Raw genomic sequence first — 25,700 nt, forward strand, 5'->3', positions numbered from 1 at the left:
ATATGAATACCATATAAATATCAAAACCATATAAATATAAAAAAATAATTATATAACAATAATATATATTATTTTCTATTTTAATTTTCCTATTTTCGGAAGAAAAATCGCACAACTGAAACCCGGCTTGATTTCTAGTGGATCGATTAGCCATTTAAAGCGTTACTATCAGTTACGTAATATGATGATATTACGTAATTGAGTTTTATGGAACTGATCGTTCACTTTCGTTTCTCACTTTTTACTCTTTTGAAAAGCCTCGTCTCTCGAGTCCGATATTTATCTAAACAGGCACTTGACAAAAAGAGATCGTTTGTCAATGGTCTTATATTTTAATAAATTTACTTGTATCCTTGAGCAGTCAATAATCCCTGGCCCTCGGAACGGTCGCGAGCGAGGCGTTGTTATTTGCAAGAGAGTAAAGCGATAGTCTGTCCGCGGAGGAGATTCGGAAAGACAACCCCTGAAAAATAAAGGAATTATAATAACGATGCGTAGATCATGTTTTGGTACGTACACGTGTTGTACGGCGCGCTTTCAATGCTGTTTCATTTTCATTTCTATTATTTTTCTGTATTTTTTTGGTCGAGGAGGCGTCGGTAGTAGTACCGGACGATGACGGTGGGCGAGAGTGATGGTCGAAAGAACGAAAACCAGCAGCAGGGTGCCTACTGAAGACAACAATACAGGAAGTAATCTTCGAGTCTTCGTTAACGCGCCCACGTATACGAACGATTACGGCGTAAACAATTTATCTTCCGTTATCGTTCGCTCAAACCTCGGCCCGATCAGATCAATCTTTCGTTCATATGGGACGATCAATCGATCGTACCTAGAAACGAAAATTGACTGAAAAGTTAATTCGGGGGGTATACAACAAACGAACACGTACATCGAATTTTATTCTAATTAATGATTTGATTTACTTTTTCCCCTTTTTCTAAAGAGGATCGACGAGCCAGGAAAATTAATAGGCATCGATAAAGCCGACCGATAAACGACACATCCAGTCTCTCTCACCGATTGTGAATCACTTTTGTGTGATCTCAGTTCGATCTTATTCTTCTTCTAGTTTAACTCTAGTTTTGGAAAGAGACAAATAATAACTGAATATTAAAATTAAGTCGACATCGATAAATATTTCAACTGCTCTAAAGCTCTAAGACATTAAAACGATACAATTATTCTCAACTAACTGCAAAAAGTTAAAACAATCTTTTACAGCTTGTAGGAACAGTGCGTCTCTTATAGATGGACTTAACATATAAGAAGCAAACAGGAATTTCACGTAGAAACGGACATTCCGGTCAGCGTTATCAATAGACACCCTGAGTAGAAACTGATAAGAGCGTATAGTAGACAGTAAGGCGTAAAGTGGACGAGAGAATAGATATAAGAAATTCGGGAAGTGCCAAATTTTGTAGACAGACTGGGAAAGTTCGCTAAATTTTGTATAGAGGACAAGAAGGAATAGTGTCCGATCGTAGAACAAAGTGCGATATCTACATACATTAAAGCTGTATAAAGACTATACGTACTATCGTATAATTCACGAATCGCATTTGAGTATTTATAAACGGAATGAAGTAAAAGCTTTTAGAAAAGACAAAAATAATCACAATACAATTTGCTCAAAATTGGGAACAAGTACGCTCTACGATCGGTGTGAGAATTGGCGAGACGTGATAAAGGAAGAGTGAAGAAAACGGCGTGAGTCGAGTGTAGAGAGCTGGTGTTCGATTCTATGAGCACCCTCCGTACTTACCACTCACTCATGCGTCGCCAACATTGTTCCTTTGGCAAAGGAATAAAAGGGGGACTTTCTTGAGCCGAGTCGATCACCCTCGTAAACCAATTTTGTTCAAAACCTTATACATATATAACTTTTTTATATGTAAAAATTATTTGTTACGCATTCTTCTATTTTTAGACCTTCATATATCGCAAAATTTGAATGCAACAATTGCGAATGTCTTTTTTCTCTAATTAAACTTTATAAATAATTCATTAAAATTTGATTGAAGCAGTAATTTAGAAGTTAGATCAATTTGTTATAGATCAGTTTTGTAAATTAATAAAATAAACTTTTTAAATAAAAAAATGTTTTGATAGATCAATTCTGTGGCTTTGTTGTGCGTCGCGAAGGTGCCTCGGCTCGACTCGCAATATTAACAAAATAAAATTTACGACAGACTAACCTGAGGCGACCGAATCTTCACACTGCGGCTAGCAAATGTGTTTTAAACTGTAACGTGTACACCCGATTTCTCTTTTGCGTTGATCTATGCTCTTGATTCTATGATACTGCAATTTGGTGAAACCGGCTAAGTTAAAACGTGTATCATACCGAGACTATTCTTCGTCATCGCTACTTCCTTTCGACATTACCAAAAACACATCAAAGGTTTAATCTATTCGTTCGAAAAAAAGAAACACACGCTATTCTATTTCTCACGGAGAAATCGAAGACGCGCAATGGAATTGATCCAAAACAAAAGAACTTTATAAAATAAAAAGTAGTCAAAGATAATTAAAGATTTGATAATTAATTCAAATTATAAGCTTAATTCTCAATATGTATAATAAATAAACTTAAGTAGCTTATTGACTACTTGTCTATAAATCTTTCGAAATATCTACTATACATAAACATTTATTACTCGTCCGTCATTTTTTTCAATTTTCTAAAAGTTTGAAATAAAATTAATTGTTTCCGCTTCACACACTAAGATTATTAAGCAAATTCAACTGTAGTTTTCTTTTTTATTTGAAAAAAAAAGTTAAGCATTTTCGCGTCCTCGATTCCTCCGGGAATCTTTACCTCAAGTTTACTCGGTAAATCGAGAAAAAAATTTAAACATCACGGAACGGAACTGTCTTGAAAGTGCTCTCTTATCTCGAGTTCTACTTCGTCAAGTGAATAATCATCCAGCTGCAGCGTGAAGCGCCACCTTATCCGCGATCGTGCCTCTTCAAAAGGACACTGCAGGTGCACGAAGGCTGAGGGAATAGCGCATGATGGAAACGGTCTAATACGCGAAAGAGGAAAACTTTTTTAAGAGGGAAAAGCACGTGACACTTCGTCATTGCTGAAAATACAATCACTTCCTGAAGAACTGCAGGGTCAGTCATTAATTTTATGAAAGTAAATGTGACCCAGATTTTTCAACGATAGAACTGGTCCTCACGTATTTAATCTAAAGACATAACAATTATTGCATGTTATGCGGTCACAATACGATCCTCTAAAAAAAATTTTATATTTCAAATAAATATATCTTTCTTTTAACATTTTTTACAATTATATTAAATCTATCTATTAATCACTTGTTTCGAATTGTTAAATTTTCGAAACACGATACCGTGTGCATTATTTATACAACCATGTATAGGAAGTCTATACTCATGAAAAGTACTCGAGAAAAATCAGATCAGAATTACTAATGACTCAATGACTGCGCACAAAGACTTATTCATGTCATTGAAAATTTCAATAGCGTCACAATTACCTCACGCTTATGACCGAATGATTCATTACAAAAACAAAGTAATAAGTCCGTAATTTATAAGACCTGTTTTAGACGCAATTTTTATTTAGATTGGTTTCATAAACTACGGGACTTGTACAATTTTCGTATTGAATCCTTAGATCGTCCCGATTGATCCTTCTCGTACGAGAGGATTTAAATTTGCGCGTCGCGTTTCTTTATCACGATAAGAATAAGCAACGCAATCTCGATGGACGTACCAGTAGGTACAATGCTTGTCCGATGCATAGAAAGACTGCGAGGTAAGTCGATAGACATAGTTTGCACTGGCGTTTCCGCACAGGGCAAACGACGATATTGTTACAGAGCGTTATCTTTACTTCATTCCGTAGAAAAGGTGACTTGCTTGAGTTTAGTTCACCTGGCACACAACCAACGTAGCATAGATGCGCGCATACCCATACACACATACACTTGCAGTCAACGAGAACGGCTAACGTTTCGTGACCGCTGTATTATTTCATAAAGTAGCATAAAGGAGAAAATAAAAAAGCTGACCGTTTCCAACGCGCATCCGATTTCTTTGAAGGAACTCTTTCAGATGTCGATTATAACTCACGTTATGTGAGTGCGTGTGTCTCTTTCTCTCTTCCATTCTCTCTCTTTTCATCTGTCTCACACACATATATGCATACATACACACACACACATATACAAACACACACACACCACACACACACTCTCTCGTTCTTTCTCTTTCATTCAGTTTTGTTTTTCCGTCTTTCAACAATATGATTAAAAAAAAAAAAGAAAAAACAGATCTTGCGAGAGAGAATTGACGGGAAACAAATTCTACCATATAGATTATCTTCCGCTTCATTTCTCTCTCTTTTTCTATTAGTTCTCCTCTTTCTCTCCTTCTTTCGTTTGTGTATGTCTCTTCCTCGATCGGGTCCTAACCCCGAAAATTAGGGGCGGGCCCACAGCACGAAGTGCAGCGGCGGAGCATTGGGCCCGTCCATGGGGGGCGATCATCTAAAGCGCGGATGCATCATCGGCGTCAGCATCGGTCCAGGAAAGCCCATCGGCGCAGCGGCGAAAGCCGGATGCATCGCAGCACCCGGTGGTAGGGCTCCTATCATGCCTGCAAAGCAACGCAGTGAAAGATTAGTACGACCCGCAATCGAATATCGCGGGGGGCAAAGAAAACAATACGTTGCCCACGTGCGGCATACACGTGCTTTTGATTACTAGAGCCTGAACGAAACGACGTCTTGTTCGTCGGATCCTATAATAGGATCTTTCTTTCTTTCTCTCACTCAGTTTTAATTGGGGATCGGAATCCCCAGGTATACTTACGTCGCGACTGTTCACGTTACAAAATAATTAGGGGTCCTGTGTGTTGTGTTAATGTGTGTAGTTTAAATTTTTTAAATGTATTTCTGACAAAGAAAGTTTCTATTACTATGTCGTATGTCATGCTCGTTTTTGGAGGACTACGTGATCTTCAACACAAAATAAGTCGTAGAATCATATTGGCGTTTTGAATATTATTTAAAAAATATTTCAATAAATTAGGAAATAATATTTTCCTAAATAATCAAGTCTAAAAAATTAATATATACCATTAAAAGAATTTTTTTAATAAAAATGAATTTTGTAATCAAGATTAAATTTTTCCAAAATTTATATATTTTTAATTATTATTATGAATTTAATTACTATTATTTAGCTACTAAGTTAAATTGAGATTTGACTCACAATCGGTGCATCTATAATTACGTTTTTCTGATTTGATAGTGTAATAGCATTCCAAAGCCACAATTCAGACCTATGTTCCGCTGAAAAGGAAGTTGCCTGATAGCCGAATGATTATTGCATCGAGAGAAATACATATTGGGATAAATCCGCGAGATTTCAATTCAGTTAATTTCTGATCGCTCGGAGTGCGCTTTGCCCTCTCGAGCAATCAGAATCTCTGATTGCCAAGATAAGCGTTAGCTGGCCGAGCGTGAATCCACGTGATCGACCTTTAAGAGAAGCGCGCTTCTTCGCGACAAGAGCTCTTGTCTCTCTTCAGGTAAAGTCCAAAGGACTATGTTACCCGATCAATCTAGTCTCAGCAGCTCACGTACTACGTTCTACCCAGCAATCGTTGATCAATGCGAATCACCAAACTAGATATGCGTATACGATAGGTACATAATGTACGTAGAACTCAGCTCAGAGCATGCAGTGCGCCGCATACGCAATACAAGTCACAAACAAAACTGACAAGAAGGTGGTACCACACAGAGAAAATCTCACACCATACAAAGAATGACTCTCACTCGGGGAAAGACGCAACATCGGCTTGATATTACAAACTATATTACGGAAGCTCGCGGAGATCGTTCAGCTATCAGTCGACTTCTTCTAACAAGGATATCGCCGCCAAAAACGTGCTTAATTCTCGAAATGCCTACGGCATTGCTATTTTTTTTATAACACGCAAGCAACGTAAAATAACTGGTTTAAAATTCTCGGAAGCATTATATTAACACGAGAAAAATCAAATTTTTTTGTACTAACACGATCTTTATCTTATTTTCTTTTTTATACGTTTTTAACTTAGCAATACTTGGTGTGTGTCGCGTAGTGTAATAAAGAGAAAAATTGTGTTAATCAAACGGACCCTCGATTGAACGTAAAAGTGATAAGTAGGTAACGTGAAGTCGTTTACTTACTGTTGCTCGGCTCAATTTATCTAAAATCTTTCATTGTGTAACACAAAAGCTAGGCTATGGTGTGAGGGAGATACATTACGTTCGTTCTCGTTGCTAGGTTTTACTTTTCATGAGAAAAAAATTTTAAAAATAAAATAAAATGCACCGGCGAGCACGGTGAGAATATCCGATCCTTTCCCTCTTCGCGATATTTCATTTTACTATTATCGTATGTAATTTTTGCAAAACATCCCAAATTCCACGAGCCACTTATCGCGAATTTTTCGAATAATTTTTAAATCGACTTTTTTAAAGTAAAGATCTTCGTAAATTTTACTTTAAACATCTGGTATCTCGATAATTTTTAAATCTTAAATCTGTTCAGAAAATTTGTAAGAAAAATCTATTTAAAATTAAAAAATAAAAATTTTATTTAAATTTCAAAACAACAAAATAAGTTCCACTATTTAGATATAAAAATCTCTTGAAGTTCTACTTCATTTAAATCTCGAAAGTTTAATTTTACGATCTTATCCAATTTAAGGAGTATAAATTTATTTAAATTACAATTAAACTTTAGAGACAATAAAGATCTATTTTTAAATCTTATAGAGATTTTCCTTGAATAAGATTTGTTATAATTCATTATTTCATTGTACTTTTTGTCACAAAATATGACACTATTCAGCGCAATAGTGTTTCTCGTCCTGTAAAAATTTAAAAAGTAATTTAAATTAATCAAAGAATTTATCGATAAAAAAATGATTCGATAAATCAGCGATATTTCATACACTGTCAAAAATTGAAATCGTCAAATTATAATGACTTTGATAGATGATTGATTTATCACAATAATCATTTATCAAATGCGAAGAAGGAAGGAATACATTGCGAAAGAAAAATAATTGTAATTATAATTTGTTTCTTTGGAACGACAACTTCGAACGACTGTCAGTACCGTGCCCAAGGAAGCAATTTCTCCACTACTGTATCACAACACCAGGATTCCAAGCTATATATAATATATAAGTAATACTGAAGAGACAAGATGGTAACACGGCTGCTGGCGAGGTAAATAATGGCATATGTGAGTCGTAAGAAGAGTAATATGGTTAAATCGAGAGAGTGTGAATAAAGAAGCTGAGAAAACGGAACGGAAAGGAAACAAAGAAATCATACATGAAAGAGATGTATAAAAATTGTAACGGCCGAGCGGCCGGAAAGTTTTTCTTCGTTTTCCGCATAATAAACTACACAAGGAATTGTCTTAGAAATTGTACAAAAATCAAACTATAATTCTTAAAACAATTTAAAAAAAAAACGTATAAAATCGTAAATGGAAAGACAAGTATTACGATGTACCGATAAAGATATCTAATATTAATTTAGAAACGTGATACGATAGATGCATCAGTGAACAATCGATTGAAAAAAATCTATTGAATGATATAATATCTTTGGAAAATAGAGATAATTCATCATATATAAAATTACCTTTTGAAATAAAATCTCTATATATAGAGATTAATAATTCAATTATATAAATAATTATTAAAATTCTATATCAAGTAATACTCAAACAACAATTAAAAGTGATAAAATGATCGTTTTAATTTGTAAGTGTAATGTATAACAATTGTATAACAATTATGAATTTAGTAATATTGTGCAATCTTAGCAAATAAAAAGTGCAATAATTTTTTAATTAATAATTCATAATGCAATTAAGATCAACACTGATCGACGCTTATTGTTCTACTCCAATTATTTCCATTCTTTATATACCCATATTAATATATTCTATATATTCGTTAATCACATATAATAATTCCAGTATCTGATCAGATTTAGATTTTAATCAACGTACTCTCTAAATTCTTTGGAATAGAATCTCACTTTAAAGAGTGAACCAGTCTTGGAAAAGAGTAGTTCAATTTTCAATCTTTAAGAATGAGATTTCACTAAGAGTGAGATTCATTTTAAGATTTAGAGAGTAATGAGTAATTATTTTGATCAATTTGTAAACGATCGTTCAGCGATACAACTACTTTCTATATTTTTTCCAGACTGTGTTTTATTGACTTTCGTTACTTTAATCTGTGGTAGTATTCTTAGAAAAACAAATGTATTCAAACTGTGGCAAATTAGTCGAAGAAATTGGAGTTAAGATGGAAAAAGGAACGTGTCATTGGCCGCTCGACCCACCTGCCCAGTGACAAAATATTACGAATATACAGAAATATATACATGGTGGCTCGCGAAATCTGCTCAAACAGTTTCCTATACCGTCATTCTAAGTTTTCAGGAGTCACTATATATATATTACGTATATACGCATACATGTAGGTGTATTAATGACAATGATGACAAGATTAATCAACAATATATAAGAATAATAATAAATATAACAAGATATATATAGATATATATATGTATATAGATATAGGCCATGTCACCGCATGCTAATTGCTAAGGACCAACCTTGTAGCGCTTGTATTGTAAAACACGGTTTTAGTAACCAGACTGGGTTCGTTCGACACTCATCGAGGAGTGACCGGGCGCCCTGCAAACGCACCGTTAAAACGTATCAACGAACAAGGACTACAAGACGCTGTGTCGTCGAGATTCTGTGGCGTATCATTCGGTCGAGAATCTTGATCTCTATAGTTTCTATCTGAATAATTGTGATATTCTTCCCGCCTCGCATTCTCTCTCTTTGCCGTCTCGAGTCAGTGGTATACGCAATTTCGCGCACGTTGTATATTTTTCTGACCCCTTCCCCCCTAAATGTCAAGTCTATTTTTTGTTTATCTGTCTCAATGCTCTCATTGTCTTTTTTATTTAAAGAATAAAAATGGCTGTTGTCATAAATAATTAGTACAAATTGCAATGCAACGTACAACCGAGTTAAACTAAGGTAAGTCAAATTATTGTTCGATTAATATCCGGCACTTTCTCTTTTTCGTTTGTAGACAAAAATCCTTTCCTAGTTTATCGACCGAGTAGGACTGGATAAAGGTGATATATGAGAGTTGTATTAACAAAGTATAAGAATATATGTCGCATTTCCGATGGCATATATCAACAAATTTAAATTATTTAATAAAGGAAAAGTTAATCGATCATTACCGAAAAAATATCTGCTTAATTCGATATTACTCGCGTAAGACATTTAAAGCTTTAAATTTTCGATAATTAATAATGCTTGGTTAAATATAATTAATGATGAATCGTTAAATATAAACGCTCCATCGGAAATGTTCTTTCGTACTCTAAAACAACATAGTAATTGATTTTGTTAAATTACAGATATGCGATATCCTTGAAGCAAAAAAAGTTCAAGAGAACATTCCTGGAAAGATCATTTTCAAAACGGAGAACATAGAATAATCCAATATACTTTTTTCGAAACGTCACGTATGATAAAAAAGAAAACTTAACTGTGACACGATTTGTTCTTGTGCACCGATTGATTAACATTACTGTCTTCAACAGCCGGTAAGGGGGGAGGGGTGGGGCGAGGGTAATTGGAAATAAAATCGACAAAAAGTACTAAGACGGGAATTTCCAAATTTTAACGACAAGGGACAAAAAATACAGCAGGGTAGCTCTGTTTGTCGAGTACGCGAGGGCGAGGGGGGTTTAAGAGGGTGGCGAGTAGAGTTTTTCGTAAAGCTCAAACCCGCAGACACTTACCTGGTGGCAGGCCCATGGGGGGCGGTCGCATCATGTTACCTCCATGAATGAGAGCAGGCGCGGCTAGGGTCATGGTAGGTCGCATTAAAGGAGCCATCAACGCAACTGAGCTGACAGGCATTGCTGCAGCCGAGGCTGGTACCATAACCGCCTGCGGCGGTCGTGGGAACCTTTGTTGCTGTTGCTGTAATGCGTTCAGTGCCGCCGCTTGCTGCTGACGCTGTTGTTGATCCGCCTGAAACGCGGCCGCTGCAACATTTGCAGCTGCTTGCTGTTGCTGTTGCGCCTGTTGCTGCTGCTGTTGTTGCTGCACTGCTTGCTGCTGCTGCGCTGCCGCTTGTTGCAGGGCAGCAGCCTGCTGCTGTTGGCTCACCGCCGTTACCACTGCCTCTGATTGTACCGATCGCCCAGATTCGTCAGTTTGTCGGCGCTGATACTTTGGCAGCCTTGCCCTAATCTCTTCCTGAAAAACGAATTATTTGTTTAAATATAAATAAGCGAAAAAAATCACATTTGGTCAAAGCGGTTCTTATATAAGCCTTAACAATGTCATTATTAAACAATTGTCATTAGTGAACTACTTTTCCTATTCTATAAGTACTAACTGTCATTCATTAATCACAAAATGGTGACAAATTTGTCATTAACAACAGCTAAGAAGATGTTGTTAAGAGAAATAATATCGTTAGAAGTTGAAATCTAACCTGTATTGTTCATCATCTCGTACGCGTTTTATTTATATATTCAACCATATAAATGATTTCTAATTTATAAAAAATGAACGCAGAGGAATTAATTGAAGCAATGTTTCTACATGTAAAATTTTAAGTCAATTTACGGTACCGTTTTCAAGAAAATAATTACAAAAAATAGTATTCTGTAACATATGTTCTTATGACAAACAGTGCACACATTGACCATTTTTCTAGTATAATATCTCTAACAAGAACAAAATAAAAAATAAATAATAACAAGAATAAAATAAAACATAATTTTTTTTTTAATAAGGCTCAATAAATTTAAACAATTAAGAAACAGGGCTACAAGCCATAAATTCGTTAGAATATTAACAGTAAATACCTTCATTTATATTAAAATATAAAGTTTAATAAAAATTAAAGAACAAAAATTAAAAACAGAAATTTAAAAACAAACGTTTCGACCTCTGTTAGGTCATTATCAATAAACATCTAATGTAAGAAAACGTAAAGTTAAAGTAAACAAAATAAAAAACATTAATATATAAACTAGAATATTCAACAAACACATAAACTGCAAAATATAACAAGTTTATCGAATTTAAGAAAAAATTGATCTGTAATACTTGAATTTTGAAAATGTTGTTTCTGTTGATATGTGCCTTCTGAGACTTAGTAACATGGTACAACTAATGAAATGCACGCGTAATATGAATAAGAAAACGCGGCCTCGAGTGCAATGGTGTACTGTACCGATTAGTACTGATTACAAGTCAAGATGACCAACCTCATTATTTAGTGCGATGTTGCCAAATTGTATTCATAATATGATTTAGTCTTTGCAACGATATAACTTCCTTTTTAAAGAAATAATGCTGATACTTATCAATATTATATATAAAATATTATATATAAAATACACGTAGCATGCTTTTAATTCTACCAATAAAAAAATAATTATAAATGCAAATTTAAGTTGGTATTGGAAATCAACATAGAGCTTCTTTACCTCACTTTATAAATTAATTTCTTTAAAATTAGTTAGTAATTTTGTTAGAAGTAAGTAGCAAACTAAAGATTAAACATGACAGTAGCGTTTAGAAATCATTTTGTAATTTAATAAAAACTATTTAATTATTTTGAAATTTATTGAATGTGGTGGTCATTTGACTAGCTAAGTGCTGATACATCTTTAATGACCAACAGACAAGCTGCTTCATCCAATTTAAATACAGCTAATATATTTTTGCGTAACTTTTCAGTTTAAGCAAATTCTTTGTTTAAAATCTATTTTATTCTTAATAGTTTTTATTATTTAAAGGAACTTTTTTCAGAAACAAAAATTTATTTTTTAAAAATTAAGTCTTATTTAATATGCTATTATTCACATAAATTATCTATATCTTCTAATTCAAAGATAATATTGATAAAAATAGAAAAGATTATTAGAAAAATTGAGGAATAAAAATTAAAAACTTACTAGGCTGAGATCTTCCGGAGGGTGAATGATCTTACTGGCGGCCCCAGTTGTCGCAATAAGATTCACCTTTTGATCACTATTAGCGAGGCTATTGCCGATTGCAGTAGTACCAATAGAATCACATGCACTACTATAAGCGGGGAATGTCGGCTTTACTGGACCTATTGAACCGCCACCGCTAGCCACCGATGTGATCGGCTTAAAATCAGTGCCAAGAGGTGCGGATCCGGTCACCGACGCGACTGTCGATGCTGCTGTCGAGACGGCTGCAGCAGCGGCACTCGGGAACAAAGGACGCGCTGGCGGGATTGATGCACCTGAAACTGGCGGTTGCATACCGGAAGGCATGCCCGACATGCCTGGCATCATGCTAGAAAAGAAAAGATTAAGTTATGTGAAGAAGATTTAATATATAATTTGTTAATTTTTAAAATGAACGTTTGTATATTAAGGATTATTAATTAATTATATACAAAAAAAACCAAGCTAAGGTTATTTGATATAAAAAATGCTTACAAGAACTTAATCAGTTCTTTACAAAAAAAGATATTTGGAAAGAACTCCGCACAATTATATGGAAAATTAGGAAATACATTAGTTTTTACACATGGTGTAGTTTATTATGTAGTGTGTGAACAAATTTATAAACACAAGATTCAGTCAAGGAACAATTTTTTAGCTATCAATAGTGTTACGTGAGCACAAGTTTTACATCTTTAATCTATCAAAACTCAAAAATTATCCATTATTAAGGTCACATTTTTTGCTTATTACATTATAAGCTATACATTATAACTCATTTTATCTAATTTAAATAATGCGAAATTCTTTATAAAATATAATTTTTACTGAATTTTATCAGATTTTAGACTGTATTAAGACTAGGTAATTGGAAATTTACAGTTAAAAAGAAATAAAAAAGTTGACAATAAAATTTATATAAAGACATTTGATATACAATATTACAGTTAATTGAGGAATACATACCCTGGACCCATAAATGGAGGTCCTACATGGCCCATTGGCATCATGGGATGCATAGGCATACCAGGATGTGGTGGCATACCAGGATGTGGTGCCATACCTGGGTGTGGTGCCATACCAGGTAATGGTGGCATACCTGGTTGTGGTGGCATCCCTGGTAGACCAGTTGCCATACCAGGTATTGCACCTGGCGCAGAACCTAACAAACCCTCAGGTTTTGGCTTCTTTTGCACTGGCTCATCCTCGCCGGATGATGGCGAGCCAGGTCTACCACCGTTTCGCTGTCTCTCATGTTCCTTTGCGTCGTTCGGAGGTATACCCTCCATCCCATAAATCTCTATCTCAATATTGCTACGATTTGGCAATGAATTCGGTACCTTATCTATCGCTTCTTTGTGTACCTGTACAAACGAGACTTATGTTAAAATAATATTGAACAGATAAAAACTAAGACAGTGAGAATGCAATCTTATTTACCTGCATACAATGTATGCTAAGTCCTGGTCCAGTATATAGTTTCTTGTGACAGATATGACATTTGAAGTGCTTTGCTTTCTGATGTTGAATAAGGATCTTTTCATCCTCGAATTCACGATTGCAATACCTTTTGAAGTACAGTGTTAAGGAAATTTACAGAATAAGATTTAAATAATAGTTAATTGTACAATATCTTTAAAACTTTTAGAGTAAAATTAGTTTTTAATGATTAAAAATTGAGCTGTTGTTTTACAAAACCAGTTTAATTTTCATTCTTTAGAATGATATTTCAGTCCAACGAATTTATAGAATATACATCTAGTCAAGTCTGTTAAATAAGTAATATATTGTAAATAATGAATTTAAAAATCATATCATTTTCAAGAAAATAGAAATAAAAAGGACGTAAATAATTAGAGATCAAAATTTATCCCTTAAAATTAGACATTTTCGAAATTATTTTTTATTTTTCAAATCAAAATTTTACTTGAAAACTCTTTAGTGGCTCAAAAAAAAATGTATCATTACTTAATTCCATCTAGGATTATCACAAGCGAAACTTTTCCTTCAAAATTTCATGTTTCATAATTAATGCATGTAACTAAATAGATACTTTAAAATTCAAACTATGATTGATTTTTATGTCACAAAATTGTACATAAATGTTTCTTGATTTGTCTACACAAAAAATTTTTGTTCAATTTACACTGTTCAGTAAGTAGTTATCAAATAAAATCTTTTAATTTCTACTTATCATAAAATATTCATAGATTACTCCACGTGATTCCATAAAATAAAATTTAGATTTTTTAAATTTATTCTTTAAGGATGATTTGCATTTAATTCATAGCTCTTACATCATTCAAACATTTTTACAAATCACTGAAAAGATCAGAAAAGCATATTTTCAATTACTTCACACAAAGACAGTCAGTCAAGTGGAAAAAAAAACTTAAAAAAAGACTTAAGAATCACGAATCCAAGATAATACAAAGATTATTGCTAATTTTGCAGGACAGATAACATCAATCCGATTCAACCGCTTCCGCGTGGAAGGTCTCTCGGTAGTGTTACATCATCGTGCAATGCGCGTGAATGCGAGGACAGTGGAAACAGCTGCACTCTCTTATGTATAAGTATACACAAGAGATGTCGCATGTCGCGGTGACGCGAGGAAATCGCGTATCGATTTCTCCGCCTTCCGCGGAACCCACACACCGTGTCGGTTCCTCGAGCCTCTTCCTATGATGGAGGAGAAGATTGACACCCGCTGCATAAATCACCGGCTGACAGCGATAGTTGTTCGCTACGTGATCGCAAAGCTAACGATATGCTCCAAAATTACGGTTACGTAAAAGCGATCGTTGCAAGTCGTCGTCGTCGTCGCATTCTTTGAGGAGACAAAAAGGATACCAGCACCAGGGTCTTGATTGCTTCTTCTTCTTACGACCCATTTTCCCTCCCGATTATCGGAAACTTGTTGCTATTAACGGTAACTTCTCTTTTGTAAAACGATTTTTGATTCGACGTATACGTTGCAAGTATACACGACACAAGAAGTGCAAGAATCCTCGGCGATCACAAGCGATCGTAACACTACACACGCGCACACACGCAAAAACCGATAATACAAAATGGCCGTCGCATCTTTTCCGCGGACCGACACGACGCCGGAAATGGCCAACGTGGCGCGCCTTAAGATTCCAAGGACTAGGGAACTTCTCTGATGAATAGATTTCCTAGGGATGACGCAATATTTACAAATTACAAATAGATCACGGAAAAATTAATAGCGTTTTTTCCTGGCAGAATTAGTATACACTCAGTGCACTATAAAGTCGTTGTATAGAAATCAACGTAAAAATGTTTAATAAAAATATAAAAATGAGTTAAACCGCAAAAAATCCTCAATACATTTTATTGTCCTATTTAATAGAATGTATATACACTGGGCATTTAACAATTGAGATGTCACTTTTACATTCAGATTAGAGTAGTGTAAAATGCTTTAAATGCGCACCAGTTCTATTAATGAAAAACGCTATTAAAAATGATGTTAACGTAATCAAAATTGACGCTTGAAATTCGTCAATTATTATCCGTCACGTGATCTGTTTTAACGCTAAAAAAGTACTCGAGCATCAACTATAAAAAAGTACCTTTATTCTTAATTATGAATATATACGGTGTAAATAAATTTTTATGTACAATTGCGTATATTCTTTGTGTACAAAATTTGCAAGATACAAAGGACAGCGAATAATATAATACATATTCCGTGTCATAGCATGAGGGATATTGTCACTCGCGAGTCAATAGGTTTTAACGTAACATTAGAGAAATCATAATAGAATCAAATGCAAATTATAATGACATATATGAAATAATGTATCAGTAGAACCAGTGAAAATAAAGAATGCGAGTCATACTTTGACACATCATAATTATAACGTTTGAAATCGCTTGAAATTGATTGCAATCGTTTGCTGTTTATGTGACGTGCTCCTTGTTATAGCATATATACAGGATGAATCAGAATAAACCAATTTTTCATATGACACAAATTATCGAGTGCATTTAATTTTAAAATATAAAAATATATAATTAGAGGAGTATAATTTTCACACGGTGATAATAATTAGAGATGCAATAATTTTACTCTTTGGAATAAAGCTTTAGGATAAAAAACTGGTTTATTCTGATTCATCCTGTTCATATGTAAACGTGATATATTTAATATATGTACATACAAACAATTATTTAAAAATTAATTTGCAAATTACTCTTTTTTTATTATATGACTTCCTGTACAACATTTGTTATTACTTACATATCTCTCTCTCTCTCTCTCTCTCTCTCTCTCTCCCCCTCCCCCCCCCACTCTCTCTCAGTTTCTATAATTATACATTTTAAACACAATCCATGTAGAAACAAAAAATGAATATACAATTGCTATCTTCTATAATTTCATTAATTTATATAATACATATATATACATATACTGCAAAAAAGCAGATTACTATCACGATTGTGTGTGTAGCAAGTTTATAAATCTCTCCTACAACAAAATTCTCTTAAAACAGGAATAGAAATAATATTTTATAATATAAAAAATAACCTCTATTAGCTGACAAACCTTTGCTTCAATGGGATGTCGCTCTCTGAATCGCTTGACTCGATACATGCAGGGTCGTCTAATGACACAGACCTCTCTCTCTTTATCTCTGTCTTAATCTCTGTCTCAATCTCTGTCTTAATCTCTGTCTCAATCTCTGTCTTAATCTCTGTTTTCACCACTTCATTCTAAATTTATATTATGTTAAATTACGTTGAAATTATAAGCAAAATAAATAAAAGTAACCTAGATTGCGATTAACTTAATTGATGGTTAATTCGATCAGCAGGATCACTTAAAACAACATTTAATATACAATTCATTATTCCTCTAATCTTTTTTCAATACCTTATATATAATTTTATTAATTAATTTAATAGTTTTTTATTTGTATTACTTAATAAAATACTGTTAATTAAATTAATCGGAATTTGGTAAAAGTCGTCATAAGGATGTAAAATATGTGTTTTACCTGTATTTCATGGTTAATCTGCTTTTTAATTTTATTAGAATTACATCTCGATACATATTTATCAGCCATAGATTGCACTCTCCTAATGTCAAAGTCTTGATCAATCCTGGTTACCATCTGCATTTTCTGCTCTTCAGATGTCACATATAAATTCGGGTGATCATAAGTATTGTGCTTGTCGTAGGCCTTCTTATTGTAAAACGATGCTGCACATACTGTACATTGAATTAACTCCGACGGCATAGCTCTTTTTTGTCTCTACAAAATAATTGTGTTATTTAAGTTTTTAAGCATGTACAAAATTATATCAGGATTATCGATTACATCCTTTAATTGTACTTTAAAGTTATTCAGAGTTTCACATGTTTAAAACAATAAATGGTAACTTTTAAGTTTTAAAATATGTTATATTATGTTTATCTTTTTTACTTCTGTATGTATCCTTTCCAAGTGCTGTTGCAATTTGAACTTAACAATAAATTTTACGCCACATAAATGACAATAGTGTACGTTCATTGCTTCATTAAATTTCTTGTTACTAGGTGGAGGAGTGGCTATCATTCTGAAAAATAATATAAACAATCAGATAATAATTCCATTATAAATATATATTATTGAAATAATGTATATTCATAATTTCATTGTGAATATACATTATTGAATCAGATAATAATTCCAATATAAATATACATTATTAAAAGTATTATACCGTTTATGAATGGATTTACAATGATAATCCAATGCCTTCTGATTGTAAAATAATATGTCACACTCTTTGCATTTTCTGTGTTGATCTTTATATTCGCTTTCAGTTACATTGTGTAAAGTTTGATGAGTATCTCTATGATTCTGAATAAAGGTGTTTTCATGAAATGATTATAGAAACAACAGAGGAAAAAACATCATAAATCATTTACTTTTAGAGGAAATTGCTGTCCACAATAGGGACAATGAAATTTGGTTGGTGAATTGGGATGCATTTTGAACCTGTGTCTTATTGCTGCCCCTATCGAATGAAACGACTGATTGCATACATCACATAAAGTGTCTTCATCACTTTTCCTTTGTATTGGTCGTCCACGACCATCTATCTTCTTATTTGCATGTTGCCTATGCCAAACATGAAACAAAAAAAAAAAACAAAATACTTAGATAAATACGAATAATGAATAATAAATTTTATATTTATTTCATAAATATAATTTTTTTCATATAGGAAATAGTTCTAAATAATAAAGAGTTAATAAAACAAAAAAAGAAAAGTATAGAGCTGGAAAGTCTAAATTTACTCCTGTAATACATTGATACTAGGTCAGTTTTACTTAAACCATATTTTCTTTTTCTTTCTTTTATACATTTGATCTTCATTTCTCATTAATTTCCATCTCCAAAAGTAATACTTTCTATTTTTTAAAGTGACTTTGATCAAACTTCAATTAACTTAATTAGCAATATTTTATTATTTAAGTAATACAACTAAAATTATATTAAATTAATTAACAGAAATATTTAATATATTGGAAAAGATTAAGAATGTGTGAATGATTCTGCCAATCAATTTAATCATTGATCAAATTAATCAGAGTTCGGTTAAATTGTTCTCATATTTTAAGTAGAATAATTTCAACTTTTGTTTTGTACATATTTGATAAATCATAAGAACATATTCCTTGTTCAGATTCCCATTCAAATAATCTCATGCAAATATCTAACGTTTTGGTTTGAACTGTATGTACCGTCCCCTTGGATCTCTCCTTATGTCGCGTGACATGCATTTTAGAAAATATTATTATTGATGATGATAACATCGTCGAATCACGATTAATTGTCTTAAACCAACTGTAATACCTAAAATGTTGTTGCAGCGCATCTTTGGTGTCCAGTTTTGCGTTGCATAGAACGCAGTTGTACTTGTTCTTGGAGCTCATTTAGGCGCTCGGAATCTATGTGAATGGAGCAAGATTTGTACCCAGAATAAAAACAAGATTGCTCTGATTGTTGCAAACAGAATTCAGTACGAGCGAACATTTGCCGACGTTTACTGCATTCTCCTCCACTCGTTGACGACGTTGACGTCCACCATAAGCTTCTAACCTCGCGAGCGAAAGAAAGAGAGAATTGCGACCGGGAGACACGAGGTCTGTTTTTTATTTCTCCACTAGACAAAACTTTTTTCTAACTTCAGTCAAATATTAAGCCTACTAATTCATTTTAAATTTTAAAAGTGTTACACTAACTTAGCATGCTCAATTAGAAGAAAAACAGATCTACAAAAAAATCAATTTTCGGCCATTGTAATTGTATTGAAAAGATGCGCCATCTAACCAGGACGTGACGTAATTAAACGTATTTCGGAAAAGTTGACAGAAATTTGAATGACGCCACGTTTATTTGTGAAAGAAGAAAGGAACTTGATGTGAGATTTTAGGAAATAAAAAGAATTACTTTTGTCTATGATTGTATAAATTGTTTATAATTGTATAATTTGGATTTTAAGTATTATAACTTAGTATTAATTTTGAAAATAGAATTCAGAATAATAATCACTTTTAGTTAAAGATCAAGTCATGTTTCCAATTTACATATTTTCGGTAAATACAAAAAATGTTCCATAAAGATTGTATGCTATTACATAATATAGGATCAGAAAGAACGATTCTACGATTACAGACTGTCGCGCTGAGGCATGCATGAAGGTTTGCGCGCGCGCGTATATCTATATATATTTATCTATAAAAATGGTATATATGTATGTATATAAAATTAAGATCTATAAATTAAATTTAATACTGTCGTTCGACAAATTCTCTCATTTTGTTAGTCGTAATAAAATACTTATTCTTCGGTATACAGAATATAGAATATATATAAAAATCTAAAACTCTAGGATATATCTATCAGTTCCTTGCTTAGCACGGAATAAAGATCAAATAAAGGTTTTAAAATATACATTTCCAATTTCTTCGTGCTAGTTTTTATCTTTAAGACGTAAAGTTTATGTTAACTCTTTGCCGATGAGATTTTAATAAGCTGATATTAATAAACAAAATAAAATTTACAAAATAAAATTAAAAAATTGAAATAACCAAATAAAATTGTTAAAAACTACTTTTTATATTTTAAACCATGTATTCATAAATTTTTGAGATAGTTAGCAAAGTGTTAACAAAGACCTTAAATTTACCGTAAATATTCGTACGCTATGCAAAAATGAGTTGACCTTCAAAATCATTAAAAGATTACAAAGCTTTATGAATGATTGCGTTGGGTAGAAAAAACATATTTGTTATAAAATTTTTTAATATGATTGGTTTTGCTCTTAGTTTCTCATAATCTCTAAACGTATAAATCAATCCTATTAAAGAATGTTACAACAGTTGCAAAGTTGCTTTTTCTGTTGAATGCAGCCAAATTTCAAGCAATCAAATCTCAATCTCTTCTCTCAGAATTATAAGAGTCAACTTATTTTTGTATAAGCGCTTCATTTATATGTAAATAATTTCAATAAATGCAATTGTTGATATATCGGCGATCATTGCCCATCAGTCACACCTTGCGCTGCCAATTCTGCGAGCGTTCTTTCGAGGTAACTATGGTCGGGGTAGCCATGACCGGACGTAGACGGTCCGAGCTCGGTTTTGTGATGAATCTCGTTCCACGTAACGACATCCTCACGACCGGTAGTGACCGATCGGCCGATCGTGAAAATTAGTCTGCGCTCAAACGCGACTTGCAGCAATCTCAATACACGGCGACCAAGACTGTTGTCTGGCAGATAGCACACACGGGGGAAGCCCACGGCATAATATGCCTGACCTGGATTAGGATGTTCGTTACTCTGAATTCCGGATGGGATACTGAAAAAATTGAAATTAATATTTTTTCCTGAGTATATTTATGTACATTAATTCAGAGAAAGAGATATTAACTTGTTTATTATTCAGTATTTATTTAGATTCATATCATTTTTTTTACTCCAAACAAAATTAATCTAAAATTATTAAAAATCTTTTAAAATTGTTGATAGATACCTTTGTTGAATATCGTTATGATGCAAGATTTATATGGAATAATTTATTATAGAAATTAGAAAGTAAGAAAGAACTTCTCTCACTACTTTGTAATCACTTTGTAACCAAATTCACTTTGTTTACAAATTTTCAGCGTAATATAGGTTTTGTTTCTATTTTTTCTACTCACTCATAAGTGATTTGTACAGTATTGGTGTTCGGGAAGCCCGGTAATGCTCGCGGTATCCGCGTCCAGTTCATCATTCCCGGTGGCTGATTACCCCTTTTCTCGCCATAAATCATACGACAAACTGGACATTGTATATACATGGGTGGCTGCTGGGAGCTAAGCATTGCGTTCAAACACGCCAAGTGCAGTCTGTGCCTGCAACGCGTTAATTCGACCGTCAATGGTTCTGGAGCACCCAAGCATACCGGACACGAATCCGAGCCGTCGCTTTCCACAACTTTCACATACTGGGATATCACGTCCGACGTAACATCCACCCCTAAATTAATATTAAACATATTAGTATCATTTTAGATGTTCGACTTTGATATCCGAAAAAAATTCCGAAAGTTAAATATAAATAAAGAATAATCTAAGGAGCGATATAGCCATAATGTCAGTAGCAAACATTAAATTTTTTAAAAACTTTTATATCAATAAACATTGCAACACATGAATAATGAACAACTATTTTCAATCAATAGAAGCATAACAACCTATTGTGACTAATATATTCTTCAAAATAATTTCTTTAATATTCATGTTAATTTTAATATCGCGGCGAAGATTTGTATTTTAGAACATAAAGATGTATTTCCTTAATTACTTGTCTCATATTCATATTGCATCTGAACTAATTTATGTACAATTATACTGAAGATCAGAATATGATCAAAACGTTTATTTTATTATTTTATACTATTGACATAAAAGTTTTTTAAATATATAACATTCGCTACTGACATCCAGCGTTGTAACTGTATTGCTCCTTAGATTATTCTTTGTTTATATTTTCACAGCCATGTTCTTTGTTTTCCTTTTGTTTAAATATAAATATATAAATGTATTCAAATATCATTTATATTTTATATTCTAATTGAACGAATATATATGAATAAGTTATTTTCACTTATTGAAATTAAATTAAAAAATATAAAATAAATGATTAAATATCTAAAAGTAGTAAATGTATTTTTGTAAACACACCGAGAATGGAATCCTTGAATGCGTCATCGCTTCCCATGCTGCTGTCCAGCAAGTCTATCGGATTCTCGTGACTCAAATATGTGGACACGGTGTCCACGCTCGGTCTGCGACCACTCTTAGTACTGCTAGAATCAACGTCTAGCACTGTTTCCCAGGTCTTCCTCTTCTGACCAGACTCCACATTTGTCGTTGCGGGATTGTTTTCGATGCCATGTTTACTGCCAAATATATTGAAGTTACTGAGAATAACGCGCGCAATATTCGTCGGTCCGTTCGTCTCTCCGCTTTTACTCTGAAAAAGACAATTTGTAAGTGAAGTCTCTAATAAAGAAAACACCGCGCTGAAGAAAGAAGCTCACTTTCTTGTTATTTTTCTTTGTACTTCCGTTAGACGATTTCTTGTGTGTAACTTTGACGGTGGAACTTTTAACCGTAACTGATGCAGATCTCCTCCCGGAAGTGACTTGCAGTTCTTCCAACGCGACTTTGACCAGTGGATAAGGCGCCTGTTGTATACGTCTTATCGGTCTCACATAGCCAGTACAACATCTCACTTGCGTCAAATTACAGAAGTTGATAATGTAAGGGAAACCCAAGTAAGTTTTGGAAATGTCGATGGTTTTGTCACCCTGGAAAAAATATTTATTTTATTAGAAGACTCAAATAAAAAACTATTTAATTCATATTCGTTTGCTTACTCTCGCCCATGCTTCTTCTATAAGACATTGCACTTCCATGTCATAAGTATGCCAATCATCTGAGTCACCTGCCCATTCCCATTTGGCACCTTTGCCGGCTGGTGAACCTGGCAGATAAAACTTTCTCCTCACATTGTGCGTCTCGTCGCCGTCCTCGCAGCATTGCGTTTTTGTTTTCAAATTGATATAATACCTAATTTTTAAACAAATCAATATATGTTATTATAACTTCAGATTTTTTAATATTTTAATATTTATCGTGTTAATTTTTTTCATGTAAAATTCTAACAATTTGAATTGTTGACAAAAGTTGATAAAAATATAATTAAACCAAAATTTTTAGTTTTCACTCAATATAAAAAATATATAAATATTTATACACATATATTTATAAAAATATATACAAAATAAAAACTTAAAAGACAAAAATAATTCTAAAATAATGAATAAATATAATTTTTTGATAAAAAAAAAATAATCCATTATAACTAATGGTTAAAACTATGTGTTTGCCATATACATCTGCTCATTCCATTCTCAACTACTCTTTCTTTCTTTTTCTCAGCAAGACCCAAACATACACCTGCCTCACTTTTTATCGCAAGGTAAGTGCAATTTAAGGTGGACGAACTACAAGTGAGATCGCATTTCGAACGCGTGTCGCTCGGACCTGTCGAGGGTGGGATCGGCGTCGTTGAGGAAGACCCGTGTGAGCTTCTTATAATGGGCCCGTTCGAGATGCTGCGACACGGCCGGACTATAAGGTCGCCAACGTCCGTGACGGTTCTCCCACTCCCACACGACCACCGCGTGTCCGTGCTCCTGCCCCTGGGCGCTCATCCTCTTACCCGTCGCTCTCCGCGACCCCCGCGCTCTGCTCCGTATCCTCCCAAAGGAATTTCACACGCACACGCGACATACACTTGCAGCGCAGCGGCAGCGTGGGAACATTTTCAAGTTTTCCCACGGTCACCGCGACGGTTGCGTGATCGTCGCGAATCGAATTAATGAACACAGCGAATCGATCTACTTGTCTCTCTTTCTCGTCACTCAGTGAGAAACACTTTGATGTCTTCTCCCCCGGTCCACAATTGCGAAACGAAAACAAGTTGTCGTGAAAATCCGGGATTACTTGCGAGAAAGACAGAAGAAAACAAACACACGCGCACCAACGCGCACTCTGGTGCAAACTGAGGGTCGGCGCACGCGAAAGATGCCGTTGTGAACGGTATGAAGCGCGGCAGATGAGCTGATTCGATAGATCGACACACAGTTATCGAAACGACTTCGATAGAGCTCGCAAGCTTCGAGCGTCGAGTTCCCAAGAAAGGCATAAGCGGGGAGCACAGACTTTTGCTTAACGCATAAACCATATACATAAACAATTTGATTGGTCCATTTTCTTATGCATGAGTCAATGGACCAATCAAATTGTTTATGTATATGATTTATGCGTTATGCAAAAGTCTGTGCTCCCCGCTTTACGATTTTAGGGCGACCTTGGCCAAACCAGAGAGAAGTCTGGGTTACGTTCAGAATCATCATCTGAGTGCACCCAGGTGTTGTGTTATCCTTGTTTATCATACGTGAATAACAAGGATAAAACAACATCTGGGTGCATCCGGACGACGATTCTGAACGCACCCCTGAGAGCGGTCATGCCCGGGATTTAGCTGTTACTTTATTTTGAAACGCCACTTATGTCCACAAAACGTGGACATTGAACTATGTAGCCAATGTCCAAGATCGTGTCGGTAATGTCCAAGATTTTTGGTTCGAATCTTCCCTATGTCCATGATTTAAAAAAAAAAACCTCGGAGGTAGAAAAATTGGAACGAAAAGGGTCAAGTGACCAATAGTGGGGATATTCAAATCAATACGCGCATAACAATATGAATATAACCGGTTATAATAGTAAGTTCCTGAGCGATATGTTAACTAATGTTATTAACATTATTTAAGTTTGCATTATTTAAGATAGAGAAATATACCGTTTCTCAATCTAAAATAATGCATTCTTAAATAATGTTAATAACATTAGTTAACACAATGCTCAGAAACTATCTTAAGACAATTTGTCTAATATTATTAAAAATTCTTTTATTCTTATTAATATTTATATAATAAATGTATATATTTTTTACATTTTTCAAATATTACTATAAAAGTTACAAATAGTTTTCGCTAATTTCATTTTATTTTTTCATCACTAAAAATATAATGCAACACATTTTCCCGTCCCACTTTACAGACTGCGGACTGTCGGATATACAAATATTGAATACCCGGTGTGGTTAAAAAATGTGATGCATATCATTTTCATGATCCACAGCATCATACACACAACCAATCGCACTTAACAATATATTACAATATTTGCAATATGTGCATTAATAGTATGTATATAAATGTATACGGATGAAATTCAAAACATAAAACTATACATGTATACAAAATTGAACAAAATACAATAAGCCGTACATATATCATAATAAAATAATAATATATATACATAATTAAAACATTTTCGAAAAAAGGTTATTGGCAAAGCAAAACGAGAGGAGAAATTGCAGAATAAATACTAATAAAATAAGGTGAGAAGGATCAATTAAAAACATCAAAACAGTTGTAATATATCCTCTTCAAATTCTATTATTTAGG

The 25,700-nt window shown here is 33.7% G+C and overlaps 3 protein-coding genes across 3 annotated transcripts; all 3 read right to left on the reverse strand.

The window, feature by feature from the left end:
- Positions 1-4,225: 4,225 nt before the first annotated feature.
- BuGZ (Bub3 interacting GLEBS and Zinc finger domain protein) lies at positions 4,226-15,362 on the reverse strand. Its single transcript, XM_018539539.1, has 6 exons — positions 14,942-15,362; positions 13,529-13,655; positions 13,055-13,452; positions 12,068-12,437; positions 9,890-10,352; positions 4,226-4,632 (listed from the first exon to the last, which is right to left on the reverse strand). Exons 1-6 carry the CDS (start codon positions 14,980-14,982, stop codon positions 4,520-4,522), a joined length of 1,512 nt encoding a protein of 503 aa, XP_018395041.1. The 5' UTR covers positions 14,983-15,362; the 3' UTR covers positions 4,226-4,519.
- Positions 15,363-16,493: 1,131 nt separating this feature from the next.
- Positions 16,494-19,403, reverse strand: LOC108773672 (PR domain zinc finger protein 5). The gene is made up of 7 exons (XM_018539560.1): positions 18,964-19,403; positions 18,033-18,225; positions 17,825-17,964; positions 17,545-17,677; positions 17,116-17,373; positions 16,665-16,831; positions 16,494-16,586 (listed from the first exon to the last, which is right to left on the reverse strand). The coding sequence occupies exons 1-7, from the start codon at positions 19,041-19,043 to the stop codon at positions 16,574-16,576; spliced, it is 984 nt and encodes a 327-aa protein (XP_018395062.1). The 5' UTR covers positions 19,044-19,403; the 3' UTR covers positions 16,494-16,573.
- Positions 19,404-20,439: 1,036 nt separating this feature from the next.
- On the reverse strand, positions 20,440-24,126 carry dx (deltex E3 ubiquitin ligase). Its single transcript, XM_018539540.1, has 6 exons — positions 23,710-24,126; positions 23,040-23,232; positions 22,701-22,970; positions 22,342-22,633; positions 21,316-21,634; positions 20,440-20,972 (listed from the first exon to the last, which is right to left on the reverse strand). The coding sequence occupies exons 1-6, from the start codon at positions 23,877-23,879 to the stop codon at positions 20,648-20,650; spliced, it is 1,569 nt and encodes a 522-aa protein (XP_018395042.1). The 5' UTR covers positions 23,880-24,126; the 3' UTR covers positions 20,440-20,647.
- Between the last annotated feature and the right edge of the window lie 1,574 nt (positions 24,127-25,700).

Source organism: Cyphomyrmex costatus, unplaced genomic scaffold, assembly GCF_001594065.2.
Source record: "Cyphomyrmex costatus isolate MS0001 unplaced genomic scaffold, Ccosl1.0 scaffold216, whole genome shotgun sequence".
In the NCBI taxonomy this organism is placed as follows: Eukaryota; Metazoa; Arthropoda; class Insecta; order Hymenoptera; family Formicidae; genus Cyphomyrmex; species Cyphomyrmex costatus.

Bases quoted from the DNA above. Each gene is read 5' to 3' on its own strand.
- BuGZ (XM_018539539.1), bottom strand. From the start codon at position 14,982: ATGGGTCGTAAGAAGAAGAAGCAATCAAGACCCTGGTGCTG. The intron at 13,453-13,528 runs GTAAATAAGATT...TCGTTTGTACAG, and splicing joins TTAGCATACATTGTATGCAG to GTACACAAAGAAGCGATAGA. The intron at 12,438-13,054 runs GTATGTATTCCT...TTTCTTTTCTAG, and splicing joins CCTCCATTTATGGGTCCAGG to CATGATGCCAGGCATGTCGG.
- LOC108773672 (XM_018539560.1), bottom strand. From the start codon at position 19,043: ATGAGCTCCAAGAACAAGTACAACTGCGTTCTATGCAACGCAAAACTG. The intron at 17,374-17,544 runs GTAAAAAAGATA...ATTATTTTGTAG, and splicing joins TGGAAAGGATACATACAGAA to AGACAAAAAAGAGCTATGCC. The intron at 16,832-17,115 runs GTAAAACACATA...ATATAAATTTAG, and splicing joins AGATTAACCATGAAATACAG to AATGAAGTGGTGAAAACAGA.
- dx (XM_018539540.1), bottom strand. From the start codon at position 23,879: ATGAGCGCCCAGGGGCAGGAGCACGGACACGCGGTGGTCGTGTGGGAG. The intron at 22,971-23,039 runs GTAAGCAAACGA...TATTTTTTCCAG, and splicing joins TAGAAGAAGCATGGGCGAGA to GGTGACAAAACCATCGACAT. The intron at 20,973-21,315 runs GTGAGTAGAAAA...CAATTTTTTCAG, and splicing joins ACTGTACAAATCACTTATGA to TATCCCATCCGGAATTCAGA.